The sequence below is a fragment of the Cydia splendana genome, chromosome 18 (genome assembly GCF_910591565.1).
Source record: "Cydia splendana chromosome 18, ilCydSple1.2, whole genome shotgun sequence".
NCBI classification, from domain to species: Eukaryota; Metazoa; Arthropoda; class Insecta; order Lepidoptera; family Tortricidae; genus Cydia; species Cydia splendana.
This window is the reverse complement of record NC_085977.1, coordinates 7,561,340-7,577,302: the sequence shown is the minus strand read 5'-3', so window position 1 is coordinate 7,577,302 and position 15,963 is coordinate 7,561,340. Positions and strand designations below refer to the sequence as shown.

General features: G+C 37.4%; 1 protein-coding gene and 1 long non-coding RNA gene across 2 annotated transcripts in view; one reads left to right on the top strand and one right to left on the bottom strand.

The window, feature by feature from the left end:
• LOC134799486 (uncharacterized) overlaps positions 1 to 15,963 on the top strand; it is a 458,421-nt gene that overhangs the window by 121,734 nt on the left and 320,724 nt on the right. The window lies entirely within an intron of this gene.
• On the bottom strand, positions 679 to 15,417 carry LOC134799648 (uncharacterized; the record flags this gene model as incomplete). Its single annotated transcript, XM_063772087.1, has 4 exons — positions 679 to 1,563; positions 11,856 to 11,933; positions 13,353 to 13,432; positions 15,354 to 15,417. Coding segments are annotated over 4 exons (378 nt in total), but the record flags the coding sequence as incomplete, so codon positions are not given.

Below are 15,963 nucleotides of genomic sequence, written 5' to 3'. Positions count from 1 at the left end.
CCGAACGGTGCAAATATGTAGCCCTCGCCGAGGACAGCATATTTGCGCCGCTTGTTTAGTTCCGCTGTTGTGGCCGCAGCCCCCGCCTTGACGGATAGGAGGTCGCCTGTAGGTGGGACGGCGCGAGCGTGTCAACGCAGGTGGCGTCCCACACAAGCGTCCTCCCCAGCTTCCACGGAATGAGTGACATCCCGTCGGGCCGCTTGCCGTCGTCGCGTGCGATACCGTTCGGCTCAAGTATGGCCGGCACGCTGACGGAAGCAAGCGCCCTACGGATGACATCATTCAAGGATGCGTGGCGGGAGATACGGCCGGCGCTCCTCTGGCAAGACAAGCCGTGGTGACCCAGATCGTCTACCATGGTGCCACAGCGGCATACAGACTATTGCATTTCAAACTGGTAGTTACATCAAGCTATATAAGTACCTACCTATTGCGGGTATGAAAAGTCAAATCCCAATAAGTAAGTACGTACTTATATTTTTTATCCGAATAATAAATAAGGAACGTTATATTTTCCGAGTGCACATACACCAAGTGCAAAATGTAGATTGGCCGCTCTACAAATAAATCGTAATTTTATCTCATCTGCGTGAATGTTTTTAACTTTCTGTAATACTATCATGAGACTCCATTTACGAGTATAATTTCATTTTAATTTCCCTATTTTTTCCAGCAAGATAGAGACGACATCGATAAACATTACACGTACCTCAACGTGACGACTCTGACACAGGCTTCGTCCAAGCCGAACGTTATTTTCGATTCAGGAAGCAACATGTTAACATTCTTTATCAGGTATCCAGTACACACGATATCGTTCGAAGTCACCGGATACTCGATGCCGTTGAAAAATTATAACGGGACGGTGCATTTTGTAACTATTACTCCAGATATTTCTGAAGAATAGAATATAGAATAGAATAGTTTTTTTATTCGTAAACACACAGACAATAGACATACATAGAAAAAAAACATATTGAAAAATAAAGTGTCACGAAATGGCCCCATCTCAGCATGTTGCATGCTGGCGACTTCCAGCGCTGATCTTCCAAACCAAACTTTACTCACTGCTCTACCTTAAGCTAAGCAGATTTATAAGCACCTAGGGTATTTATAAGCGCCCTCCATAGTAATTGACCACTCTTAACAATAATACTTCTGTTGCCTTGTTTCTTTCTGCCTTACTAACATATGGAGAAGCCAATTTCTAGCATAAATAATTAGCAGGTCAACCCTATGCCAAATAAAACACTAAAATTGATGTTCATTTTTTTCTACGATATCGTTTTTAGGGTTTCGTACCCAAAGGGTAATAAAACTGGACCCTATTACAAAGACTCCGCTGTCCGTCTGTCTAAATTATTACCTATAAAACTATTTTCTCCCCTTATTTATTAGAGCCCGTCAAGCCCTCGTAATATTCAGCTTCTTAGAGGTATAGGGTTCAGGCAGCAGATGGTTGTGGCTGCACAGCTGGTAGGTCCAGATCACGGCGTTGCCCGCGAACTTGCCCGTCGGGTCCTGGCGCACCACGTGCATATAATCATCGCCCAGGGTGAACTGAAATGGAAATGGTAGTTACTGTAATTTTATCTCAGAGAAAATTCAAGTCATGTAACGGTTGAAATCGTGATCGAGGAATATTACTCATTAAAGGAAAAAGAAGACCGCCAGGCTGAAGTGGGACTGGGCAGGTCACGTCTGCCGCATGCATCCGGATAGGTGGGCTAGTATAGTCACCAAGTGGATGCCGCAAAATAAGCGCGGACGTGGCAGGCCCAGACGGAGATGGCGGGACGACTTAGATACCTTTATTAAGGCGTGCTTTTCCCGTACGAGCTAAGCGAACCAGTTTTTTGAATCCATCGGAAATATAAGAAACAATGTTTTAAAATTGTGAAAAAAATATATCTTATACTTAAGGATCTGGCAGATATGTTTTGGATCTCAAAAACATGATTAGATAAACTTTGCTCGATAGAAAAAAATTCCAAAGTTACGCCTTTTTTTAACAATAAATCAATCTCAGAGCTACAATACAAACTTTTTAGACTTGTTTTTTACATAAATGTATAGGAAATAAGATAATCTAGATGATTTGGATCTCTTTGTCTCGGTAACATCATTAAAATAATTTCTATGTTTCAATACCTACTAAATCCGCAACCGCCATCACTCGCGAACGCACTTACGCCCTCTTCAGTCGCGCGCAGTGTTGCCAGATGGTCACAAAAGTCACATTTTTCGTGACTTTTCGCCTTCTCGTGTGACATGTGCGTGACTTACGATTTTGAGGCAATTTTTGTGACTTTTTAAGCTAGTCGAATTTTAGACAAGTTTAGTTCTGCTAATTGTATTATTTAGGAACGCAGTGAACGCACCCAAGTTGACACTTGCACTGAGACCTTGACGTTACATCCACCATCATGTTTATTATAATAGTCGTGGCAAGATGAGACTTGTTGCCTTGACATGACGGTGTCATTTAGTTTGATAGTAGTAGTTATTTTTTTTAGTGTATGATTAATTTATTTTAGCCTCATATCTTGAATATCTGTACGAATAGCATTGTAATTACTTCGGACAAAAGTTTTATCACAAAATTTTCTAAAAATTTGGTTATGTTCATTTTTACTCTGCGATCAATACTTTAGGAGCTACAGGCTGTTAAAGTTAAATAAGAGATAAAAAAATAGACGGTTTAAGAAAACGTCGTTTTTTCGTAATTGTTCATTATAAATAAAAAAAAAATAGTTTAGGATAAGCAAGCTAAGCGACCTGCTGATATAATATTAAAAAAAAACCGGCCAAGAGCATGTCGGGCAATGCTCAGTGTAGGGTCCCGTAGTTACCCGTCCGTCAAAATAGACTATTTGCAAAAACTCAAAAACTGCTAAACCGATTAGGTTCGCTATATTTTTCCTTGAAAGTCTTTACTAAGTTTTACTTTCACGATTTTTTAAATATTTTTTGGACCCATGGTTAAAATGCTAGGGGAACTAAAGTGGAAAACACAACTTTTTTTCTATCAGATCGATTATTTCCGAAAATATTAAGTTGATCAAAAATGGTCCTTAAAGACCCTTATTCATTTTAAAAGACCTATCCAAGACACCCCACACTATAGGGTTAAAGCGAAAAAAAAATTCATCCCCACTTAATGTAGGGGAGTCACCCTAAAAAAATATTTTTTCTAGTTTGATTTTACGACTCTGTCAGTGTAACAAATTTATATATTCATGCCAAATTTAATAATAGAAACTAGAAAAAAATATTTTTTATGGTGGCTGCCCTACATTAAAGTTGGGATGAATTTTTTTTCGCTTCCACCCTATAGTGTGGGATGTCGTTAGATAGGTTTTTTAAAACGAATACGGGTCTTCAAGAATTATTTTTTGATCAACTTAATATTTTCGGAAATAATCGATCTGAAAGAAAAAAAGTTGTGTTTTCCCCTTTATTTCCCTAACTTTTGAACCATGGGTCCAAAAAATATGAAATAAATCATAAAAACATAGCTTAGTAAAGACTTTCAAGGAAAAATATAGCGAACCTAATCGGTATAGCTGTTTTTGAGTTTTTGCGGAATAGTCTATTTTGACAGACGGGTAACTACGGAACCCTACACTGAGCATGGCCCGACATGCTCTAAGCCGGTTTTTTTTTATATTTTATCAGCAGGTCACTTAGCTTGCTTACTCCAAACTAAAATTTTTGTTTATGATGAACAATTACGAAAAAAACGACGTTTTCTTAATTCGTCTATTTTTTATCTCTAATTTAGCTTTAACAGCCTGAAGCTCCTAAAGTATTGAACGTAGAGTAAAAATAAACATAACTAAATTTATTATTATTTATTATTTTATTTGATACACTAGCAGCTCTTAGAGCTGATGCGTGTATATCGAAGCACTTGTATTTTATTTTGCACTTTTTAAAGTTCTAAAATGTGTATCTAGTCTATTTTTGAAAGTGTTGACCGATGGTGCACTAACAACAGTTTCTGGTAGAGAATTCCACACATTTACCACACGATTCGGCAGGAAGTGTTTTCTAGGGTTACTAGCACACGGAGGTTTGACAAGTTTTTTAGAGTGCCCTCTCAACCTTACATTCTGGCTCAATATTTGGAACATTGTAGTGTCCGGACAAGATTTTGTAAGTCTCAATAAGATCGCCTCGCTTCCTTCTGTCCTCTGATGTTGTAAGACCTAATTCTTGAAGCCGTTCTTCATATGGTTTATCTTTCAATGAAGCAACCATTTTAGTTGCTCTTCGCTGAACTCTTTCCAGCATTGTAATGTCCTTTTTAAAGTAGGGGGACCATATCTGAAAAGCATACTCAAGTAAAGGATGAAGATATGACTTGTATATTCTAATAAATAGGTCTTTAGTAATAACATGGAATGCTTTCCGGATCATATACAGCATACAATTTGCTCTCTTGGTGATTTTGGTGATATGTGTGTCCCATTTCAAGTTATGTGAAACAGTGATGCCCAGGTCTCTTTGACCAGCTACTGCTTGCAGGGGAACAGAGTCAATGTAGTAATTTAGTTTAGGATTTGTTTTCCCTATGTGTAGAACTCTGCACTTGTCAGCATTTAGTGATATGAGCCAGTCTTTAGTCCACTGAATTATGCGATCTAAATCGCTTTGGATAATATTGTGACTTACTAATGGATTACCCATAACTTTGGTGTCATCAGTAAATATATTTGTAGGAAATTGTATGATAAAACTTTTATCCGAAGTAATTATAATGTTATTTGTACATATATTCGAGATATGAGCAAAAATAAGAAAAAAGGTACCTTTAACCCTCCCTGCACCCTCAGCACACCCTCACACACACCCTACCCTCGAGGACTTTTAGCATGTTTATCTGGACACCACAAGGTATACCTGTACCAATTTTCAAAACTACACGAATTATTTCCGCAGATTTTTCTAATTTGCTTGGGTTATTGAAAATCTTAATTTTTTTACTTTCTCATTGGCCCCCCAAAAGTAGCTTAAAATTCATTTGTTTACGTTACATGACTTAGGTACATGTCCGTCTTTGGATCACTAATTTGACTAATTTCCACCAATTTGTACCAAATTTCAACTTAATTGGCCCAGTAGTTTCCGTGAAAATAGGCTGTGACAGACGGACAGACAGACGCACGAGTGATCCTATAAGGGTTCCGTTTTTTCCTTTTGAGGAAAAATCATAAAAGGTTAGTAGATTTTTTGAGATATATAATTTTTTCTGAATTTCTTCTAACAAAATCGATTTACCTACCCATACAATACAATAATATAAAAATGTGACTTGAGCAGCAAAAATGTGACTTTTAGGGAAACGAAACGTAACTTATGACTCCAGAGCCCTGGCAACACTGGTCGCGCGGCAGCGCTTGTAGAGGACGGACCTGCGTCAGTATGTTCCGCGCGGTCACGTGATTTTACCATTTACAAACAATGGGAAACAAAGCATATGAAACGTAAGAAAAAGTCACTAAGTGCTATAAAAACACACTTTCTGATAACAGAAGCATCTAATACTTTACGAGGTGCTTGTAAGCGCCTAGCTTTCCTACATCAACAGTTAAAATATTTCAGTATTTTCACTAGGTCAGCAACCAATTTCAATGTAGGTAAATAATATTATATTCCTAGATAATATAATTGTGAGTATGTAAGTATGATATATTTACAGTATTTCACCTTTACTGATATACCTACGTCCGATCTGCAAAATGATTATATTCCTTCGTGCTCTTTGAGTCCTTTGAAAATCAGAAATTATTTATTTGGATTGATACAGTATGGGGATGTTACAATATATGTATAGTGTTACGCTTTTAGTATGAGGGTGCCGAAGGCGCCCGGCTTTGGATCGCATGCAACGCGCCACGCCCGTCAAGCGTGCAAATTCATCATCATAATCATAAATTTAAATAAATATAAAATGTCAAACTGAAATAATTTAAAAAATTACCCTAATAGGCATATCGCAATACAATTATTTAAGAACTAAATACATATCACTAATTTTAATATTTGACCACGGTCGACATGAATTAAATATAATTGAGAGTTCAAGGTGCCTACAGGCAGTTCATCTTGCGCTTGGTTGTATTAGTCTTGTTCGAGAAACTGAACACGGTGAAAAATAGAGATAATACTCCTAAAAATACGTGTGATACCTCATTAGATTCGTCATAATGCCTAGAAAAATGCATTCGAAGCGTGTAGTAGCACACACAAAATATCAAAAGTTATAAGCAAAAAAAGGGGGAAAAAGAAGAGATCTTTAATTTCCCCAATATCTCAAAAAGTAATCATATTACGGTGCGAGATGGGTGGGGGGTGCTCGACCAAATGTCATAGAGGGCCCCAAGACAAAACAAACTGCATTTAAAAAATTTCAAAATGGCCGACTTTATTTTTTATTTTTTTCAAGTTGGTCCGAGCACGCTGAGATTTGGCATGGCGAAAGATATAGGCCTCTAGATTCCTATGAAAAAAAAAACTTTTGGAAAAAATCTATGATGGCGGAATTAATGGTCATTTTAATTTTGTATGGCAACTTTTAAACGGTGCGAGATGGGTGGGGGGTGCTCGACCAAATGTCATAGAGGGCCCCAAGACAAAACAAACTGCATTTAAAATTTTTCAAAATGGCCGACTTTATTTTTTATTTTTTTCAAGTTGGTCCGAGCGCGCTGAGATTTGGCATGGCGAAAGATATAGGCCTCTAGATTCCTATGAAAAAAAAAAATTTAAGGCCCGAAGGCCCGACGGCGAAGCGTCAAGGCTCGCGAAGGCCGAAGGCCGAGCTCCGCGTTGGGCCGAAGGCCCGAAGCGTCACACGTGAGGAGGAAGTTGGAGCTGAAACACGACCCAATAGGAAAAGTTACGATTTCCCAAGCACGCGAGGCCGAAGGCCGAGCTGCGGGAATGAAGTTCTCGCATGCAGATCTTTTCTTTCTATCAAAAGTACAACTTTATTTATTTCTCCCTTTGGAAAACAAACTACTACACAACAATAACAACAGCAGGAATGGACTGCTACCAACAATGTGGGTTAGGTTAGGTTAGGTTAGAACTGCGACCCTCACAGGAACAGACTGCTACCAGAAAAGTGGGTTAGGTTAGGTTAGAAATGCGACCCTCACAGAAACGGACTGCTACCAGAAAAGTGGGTTAGGTTAGGTTAGAACTGCGACCCTCACAGGAACGGACTGCTACCAGAAAAGTGGGTTAGGTTAGGTTAGAACTGCGAACCCTACAGAAACGGACTGCTACCAGAAAAGTGGGTTAGGTTAATAGTTACAACAGCACAAACAACAGCAACAACAACACGTCAACAACAGCACCAACAGCAAACAACACGCGTACCGCGGGGCCCACGGGCCCCGCGCATAGGGCAAAATCTAGTTAATATTATTAAAGAGGAGGATATTTGCAATACAACATTATATACTTGCAGGACTGTATCTCCATTATTTATACTTTTTATTCAACGCTGAACACAGTCCTCCACGCCTCATTTTCGGCGTGAAAAAGCGATTACGTAACATTCAATATAATTTTAAAGGTATTAAATATTCATTGAAGATTAAAAAAAAATTATGGTGTATTTAAAACATGTCAACAAATGTACTACTTGTAGAAATTTATCTTAAAGTTATTTAGGCAATTGTTAATTAACAAAATTTTCTCAACTTCCTTCTTTATTGAAAACGAAAAATTATAAATAACTAGCGTGAAATTTTGTCGCTCTTCTCATATAAATGCTTAATAAGATCACATTATAAAAAATTTAATACGTTTTAAGACGCTATTTTGGGTTTTACACATTATTACGCGATCAAGATCATAAAAAAAAACCGGACAAGTGCGAGTCGGACTCGCCCACCGAGGGTTCCGTACTTTTTAGTATTTGTTGTTATAGCGGCAACAGAAATACATCATCTGTGAAAATTTCAACTGTCTAGTTTTTTCAACGTGAGATACAGCCTGGTGACAGACGGATGGACGGACGGACAGCGGAGTCTTAGTAATAGGGTCCCGTTTTACCCTTTGGGTACGGAACCCTAAAAACATTTAGTAAACTTTACTAAATCAGATTATTTGTGAAGGGTGCGGAATAGTACAGTCATTATATCAAAAAAACCGACCCTACCCGTGAATAATTAGTTCTTGGATTTTTTTTTCGTAGGTCCCTCGGGGGGGTCACTGGGAGTGTAAATTCAAAAAGTAGGCTTTATCAGGCTCCTGCGTATATTCGAAAAATGATTTTTTTCCAAAAAAACGGGTTTTCTTCAATAACTCGGCTATTTTTGATTTTACAGTAAAACCGTAAGGACAAAAATTGTAGGAAATTTGATTCTCTACAAGTTAGTCCAGTCATTATATCCAAAAAAACCGACCCTTCCCGTGAATAATCAGTTCTTGGATTTTTTTTTCGTACGTCCCTCGGGGGAATCACTGGGAGTGTAAATTCAAAAAGTAGACTGAATCAGAGTCCTGTGTATATTCGAAAAACGGTTTTTCTTGAATAACTCGGTCATTTTTGATTTTACAGTAAAACCGTGAGGACAAAAATTTTAGAAAATTTGATTCTCTACAAGTTTGGTCCTCACAATTTTTCTTCTAGGATCGATAGTTTGGAAATAAAATTTCAAAAAAGCAACTAATTCAAAATATTTTCAACATCTCGTTTATTTTCAACTTTACGACATAAATGAAGAGGACTAAACTTGTAGAGAATCAAATTCTGAACAATTTTGGTTCTCACCTTTTTTCCCCCAAAATCGATATTTTAGAAATTAAACCTGAAAAACGCGACAAATTCAAAATATTATCACTATCTCCTATGTTCCACGCTTTACGGCATAAATGAAGGGAAACAAAGTTGTAGAGAATCAAATTCTGAACAATTTTTGTTCGAACTTTTTTTGCACCAAAACGATATTTTTTGAATAGGACCTAAAAAAGCGACAAATTCGAAATATTATCATTATCTCGTTTATTTTCAACTTTACGGCATAAATGAAGAGAAACGAACTTGTAGAGAATCAAATTTTCTAAAATTTTTGTCCTCACGGTTTTACTGTAAAATCAAAAATGACCGAGTTATTCAAGAAAAACCGTTTTTCGAATATACACAGGACCCTGATTCAGTCTACTTTTTGAATTTACACTCCCAGTGATTCCCCCGAGGGACGTACGAAAAAAAAATCCAAGAACTGATTATTCACGGGAAGGGTCGGTTTTTTGGATATAATGACTGGACTAACTTGTAGAGAATCAAATTTCCTACAATTTTTGTCCTTACGGTTTTACTGTAAAATCGAAAATGGCCGAGTTGTTGAAGAAAAACCGCTTTTTTAAAAAAAAACCGTTTTTCGAATATACGCAGGAGCCTGATTCAGCCTACTTTTTGAATTTACACTCCCAGTGACCCCCCCGAGGGACCTACGAAAAAAAAATCCAAGAACTAATTATTCACGGGTCAAAATCTATAATGACTGTACTAGAATACGGGGTGTGATTACAGGGAGTTCAAAATAAGGCGGGTATAAGACATTTTTTTTTAAATATTTTGTGTTATTCAGTCAGTTACGTGGTCTTTCACTATCGGCCTCATCTGAGAATTCTAAGTCGCTCAACGAGCTATGGAGAGGGCTATGCTCGGAGTTTCTCTGCGTGATCAAATCAGAAATGAGGAGATCCGTAGACGAACTAAAGTCACCGACATATACTGTGTGCATATTTATTTGCGTTATTTGACATCTGTCACTCACAACAGCAATACAACGTAAAATGTCTCGCACATCGAAATCACAAAGGAAAACAATTGCACTACGAACGTTTACGTTCTACGTCTTTTTTTTAATTTTAGGGCTAGCCGGACACCACCTTTATGAATCGGTAGTCGTCTAAGTAAATCGATATGAATTTTTCATTTTTCTTGTAATAAAAATAAGGAAAAGGTGGATAATCAACTGTAAATATGGATATATTTATCGTCACCTAACAGACAACAAATTTGACACAGAAATAACATAAATAAACTTTAAAATAGATCCCCAGTTAGTTTAGATTTTGACGATGGGTGCGACCTACTCGGTCGGTGTATTAAATGCCTTGCGCGAAAACCATATAATCTAGCTTTATTTAAATCGCAAATAAAAATTCATTATACGTCACAATTCGATACCTCAGTCTACGTGCCATCCAATCGTAATCGCTTGCTGTGACTATCGATTTGGGTTAGTTACATCTCTATACAGGATGTCCAGTAATTAATGGACAACCTTCTAACCATCGACAGGGCAGCTTAGGCTGGTCCAGAAAATGCACTTATAGGTCTAGTAAAAGTTTCGTGGTTTTCGAGATAATCGCACTTTTGTCTTTTTTACTAGTTAGCACCATACTTCACTTTAAACACCATCTAGGCCATATCTTTATTTGTAGAAATGTAAATAGCATGTGTGATACCATTTTAGAATCAGTATTAGATAAACTATTTTTAAGAAAGTTGGCCACTCTGTTCTCCATACATTTTTTTTTTCACCACAAGCGACCAGACTTCTTGAAAATGTTATATATATATATATATATATATATATATATATATATGGGCAAGCCACATTGCGCGCAGAGAAGATGGCCGATGGTGTCGAAAAGTGCTCGAGTGGAGACCACGGACTAGCAAGCGCAGCGTAGGACGTCCACCCACAAGATGGACAGACGACCTTGTTAAGGCCGTCGGAAGACGCTGGATGCGGGTCGCTTCCGACCGGAATGGAGGTCCAAGGGGAAGGCCTATGTTCAGCAGTGGACGTCTTATGGCTGAGATGATGATGATGAGTCAGTTACAACTTAATTAAAAAATATATATATAATGTACTTAATAAAATGTAGGTACCATCGGTGCGCGAGTTTGACTCGCACTTAATTGAATTATTTTCTTGATAACATTGTTTCGTTAAATTGTGTGATCATTGAAGTAGGTATAAAGTCGATAGGTATTGTAAACAATAATTTATTAAGTTAGGCAACAAAAGTATTGGAAATTGTGATAATGAGACCCACCAAAAACATTTTCATGTAAAATGTTGCCAAGAAGAAACCATAACGCTTGCAATGACAAAAAGTTATCAGAAATTTACTTTGAAACTGTTTTTTTTTTGTTTTTAGAGCTTATAAATACGTACTACTGATCAGTAACAACGTTTTAATTTCACGGCAGCGTTATTGAGTTAAAGGAATCTGTAAAGTAAAATTATTGATTAAGGTTAATAACTTTTATAAATAGAACCCTTAATTGACCGTCTCCTTTAAAATTGTTACTTTCCTTTAGGTACTTTAACTCGAACACGCTGCCATGAAATTAAAACGTTCTTTACTGATCAATAATAAGTACACATGTCTATATAAAAATAATAATTCTACATGAAATGATCAGAAATAAGTAATGCAAGAAATACATACGTACAATAAAAACTCTAAAACGTGACCATTTCCCGGTCTAGTTAAAATACTGCCATCATAAGATCATTATACTGTGACCCGTCTGCTATGTTTACCGTGCGCGGCGCGCGCTCACGATCTCGGCGAGCGGGTCGCGGGACGCGCGGGCGGGGCTTCACGGTTTGCCGCGCACCTCACCCCCTCAGATTCGTCGATGAGTCGAATCATATCGCCTTAATAACTGGCCGGAAAAAGCTCAACAACGGGATTCGTGGAAATCAAGGGGAGAGGCCTTTGCTCAGCAGGGGGACACTATAACAGGCTATAAAAAAAAAGAAAAGGAAATACATACTTGTATGTATACTTAGTGCCTAACCTACCAGTACTTGCGGAGGAGCAGCCCAGTCGCATACTATAGTGGATGCCACGGCCACTGCTGGGGGATTCGTGCAGTATAGCTGAAAATTATCATTATTAGTTAGATAATTCACTCTACACCTAATTCGTCGGTTGGTTGTTAAGTAAAGAAAGAGTGGTAACTCCCTAACTCCATACATCAGTTTTCTTACCAAAACGCGAGTTATTTCGTAGTCGACATCTAATCTAGCGTCAAGTAGCGGAATTTATCAATATACTGCTAGTTGCTGATATCAACTAGTCACGGCGAACAAAAACTCAAATGCTCAACAATTTTCAGCTAATATCTTAACCGGATTAACTGGAAGTCTATTTTCAACTCCTTCTGCTTATAATATTAGTTGTAAATTGTTTTAGTAGTACATTTTTCGTTAGTAGCGACACTTGCGACATCTGGGGCCTATTGCATAACAAACTACAACTAATATTACAAGCGGAACTCCTTATTTAATAAGTGAAATTAGAAAAGGAGTTCCGCTTGTAATATTAGTTGTAGTTTGTTATGCAATAGGCCCCTGGTGTCAAGTAGCCGTACTGATAGATACTGATAGTTCCACTACTTGACGTTAGATGTCGACTACGAAATAACTCGCGATTTGGTAAGAAAACTGATGTATGGAGCATATGGAGTTACCACTCTTTCTTTACTTAGGTATACTCTATGATAATACCTAATTACTTTAGTATGCTACGAAACATCATGAAGCGAAGCGCGCATAAAATGGATTTTCATACAATATTGCCAGTCTAGGATGGCAAACGGACCTTCCGCGTGTGGAATTTAACTTATAGGGTTACCTAATTTCGCTTTTTTGGGTTATATCCCAAGGGCGGATCCAGAAGGGGCTCATGGGGGTCATGACCCTCCGACCTGTACTCTGGGCTTGACCTAAAATTTGACTATGTGACCCCTCATGCGATAAAAAAATAACTAGAATTTGACCACAATCTCGCGTAGTCTCATTGCCCATTTTTTAGGGTTCCGTACCCAAAGGGTAAAACGGGACCCTATTACTAAGACTTCGCTGTCCGTCCGTCCGTCCGTCCGTCCGTCCGTCTGTCACCAGGCTGTATCTCACGAACCGTGATAGCTAGACAGTTGAAATTTTCACAGATGATGTATTTCTGTTGCCGCTATAACAACAAATACTAAAAACAGAATAAAATAAAGATTTAAATGGGGCTCCCATACAACAAACGTGATTTTTGACCAAAGTTAAGCAACGTCGGGAGTGGTCAGTACTTGGATGGGTGACCGTTTTTTTTTTGTTTTTTTTTTATATGGTACGGAACCCTTCGTGCGCGAGTCCGACTCGCACTTGCCCGATTTTTTTCGTGATATCTAAGTTATATTTAAATGTAAAATTTAATTTAATAACTTGTATTTTATACTTCTTCTGTACAGTTAACGGTGGGAGTGGCACAGAATTTATGGCTAGAAAAGTTAATCAATATCTTACAGGTTGATAAACTTCTTTGACGCCTGGATGAATATACGCCACGGGGTAGTCGAAACGGTAATGATATACGTAGTCCGTACCTGAAATTGCAATCAAGAGAATTGGTATAAACCTACCTAGCTGTTACCTTTTAGCTAATAGGAACTAAGAAATATTAAATAATCTATGGCAATCATTTTATTGTAGCTTCTACTTTAATTTTACATAAACTGTGGCTGAGGTGGATTGCATTGCACCATGCAATGTCACTAATTCTCATAGGTAGGTAGGTACACTGGTACAATGTTTTGGTTGACTTAATTGACCGTAATTTTACTACTAGGTAGTTTCCTATGTAAGTATGTAAGTACATAGGCATTTGTATTTGTAACTTTGAATGCGCCTTAAGGTATCTTTTTCTTATCTATTTTCCTTAAGGACTACTTCCTATAGGTAATAGTTACTAGTGAGTAATAAATAATAATAGTGGGAGGTAGGTATTGTTATAATATGTGGGTCTATCGACAACAAATTGTTAGAATTAAGATACCAGTTTGATCAATACTATGTTGTCACTTATCTGGGTGTTAGTCAGAACCAAATTTTAAATGTAACTAGAGGTACCTATAACATAACTGTTATGTTACTTATAAACATAAGGTGGGTGTAGTGTAGGTATCCACCTAACTAATCTTAGTTAAGTAACAATTTTAAGAACCTATCCAATGCGGGTTTTAGTTTCCAATTAAATAGGCCAAGTAGCGAAACATTACTAGGTACAGTCAGCGTCGTATAGTAGGTAGCATCCAAAGTATTCAAATGTACGCCATATATATAAATAATATATTATGGTGTACCAAAATATTTGAGTACTTTGGACCCACTATATGACGCTGACTGTACCCAAATATCAAATTCAAAAAAATCTTACCTACTTATACTAGTGGCTCTGTGAGCTGTAGACCTCGCGAGCAGAGCTTGAAATAACATGGTGCTAAGAGCTTTAAATACACCGTGTTTTTTTTGATTTCCGTTAATTTCAAGGGTGCATTCCTGAGCTTAAATCAAGTAACTTTCTCAAAGACACCGATGTTCTAATTAAGTCCATTTCGGAGATAATCCATAATTTATTTTTTTACTATAAGGCCTCTACAAGCGTGTACACTTGCCTTAGGGCCGGCTTACATATTGATTAGTGTTTAGAATGAGTTCATACATTTGCTACTAAACTTAAGTACAATCTCGGTCGATTGATGTACGAAATGACATTGATATGTCACAGATTTCAATTGTTTGGTTGAGTTAAATGTAATGCCCGTGTTACAACAACGCTATATGCTACATTTAATTACTTTTTAAACAAAAAACAAAACAAAAAAGAAAACAAAAAAAAATTTTTTTTTGAAAATTAACTATGCCATTTAGTTCTTATAAACGTACTTAACTATACCCCGAAGTTAACGGAATTCAATAAAAACACGGTGTATAGTAAATTAAAGAAAAACAATACGAAATTTATGTGTAAAAAAATACAAAAAGTTATAATATCCCAGCATACAATTACTGGGGATCGAACCCAGACCCTCTGTGCAAACAGAAAAAGCGAACGTTTACAAACTGAGCCAAATAGTTCTTAGATGGGTTGACGAAATTTAGCTACTCCTTCTCAAATTAAAATTAGTTAAAATTAAATATCTAAATACCGCCTAAACCAGCGATAATTTTTTTCTGCATTTTTTGCTATTAACTCTGTAAACATGTCTCAAAAAGAAAAAAGTCTTATGATATCGATACGACTATTTGTTTAGGCGCCAGGTATCACGACTCCGCCATTTTTAAAAATTTCCAAAAACCGGATTGACAAAAAAATTTTATTTAGTCATAAAATTCGGTCACAAAATTTCACGAGAATCGGTTAAGAATTGCGACCTGTAGAGGAGAACATCCGGACATACGAAAGCAAAATGCCCGAGTCAAAACGTAGACCTTCGCTTCGCTTCGGTCAATAAAAAAAATAGGTACCTTTGGTCACATTAGTGCAATGCGGCGGATTTGCACTCTCCACTTCTGCATTAAACTGCTCCCGTTAGCAGAATTACTGATAATGACAATACAAACATGTTGATCACTTCACTGCGCCTGTACGACTACTGGGCTGAATTTTATGAAGGAGGGCAGAGGTCAACGCTATAATTACTCATCTACTTGGTTGTTTTCGTTGTTATCATTTAACTCATTATACTGTTAGGAGGAAACTCACTTGAAATAATCAATTTTAGACTTTAGAGGAACTAAGGACATAGGTACATGGACATAGGTAAGGATATAGGTATTAGGGTTCTGTACCCAAAGGGTAAAAACGGGACCCTCTGTCTGTCACCAGGCTGTATCTCATGAACCGTGATAGCTAGACAGGTGAAAGATACACAGATGATGTATTTCTGTTGCCGCTATAACAACAAATACTAAAAATAGTCTGTAGCGCTCACGACAAAAAAGTGCGATTTACGGCAATTGATGATGATGGAATTTCCTTTTGCAGAGTTGCTCCTTTTGACTCACATATTGATTTAGGAAGGGGAGCCAACCGAATTTTTGATGCAAAATTTTGACTTAAAGGGGGGGTGCCCCC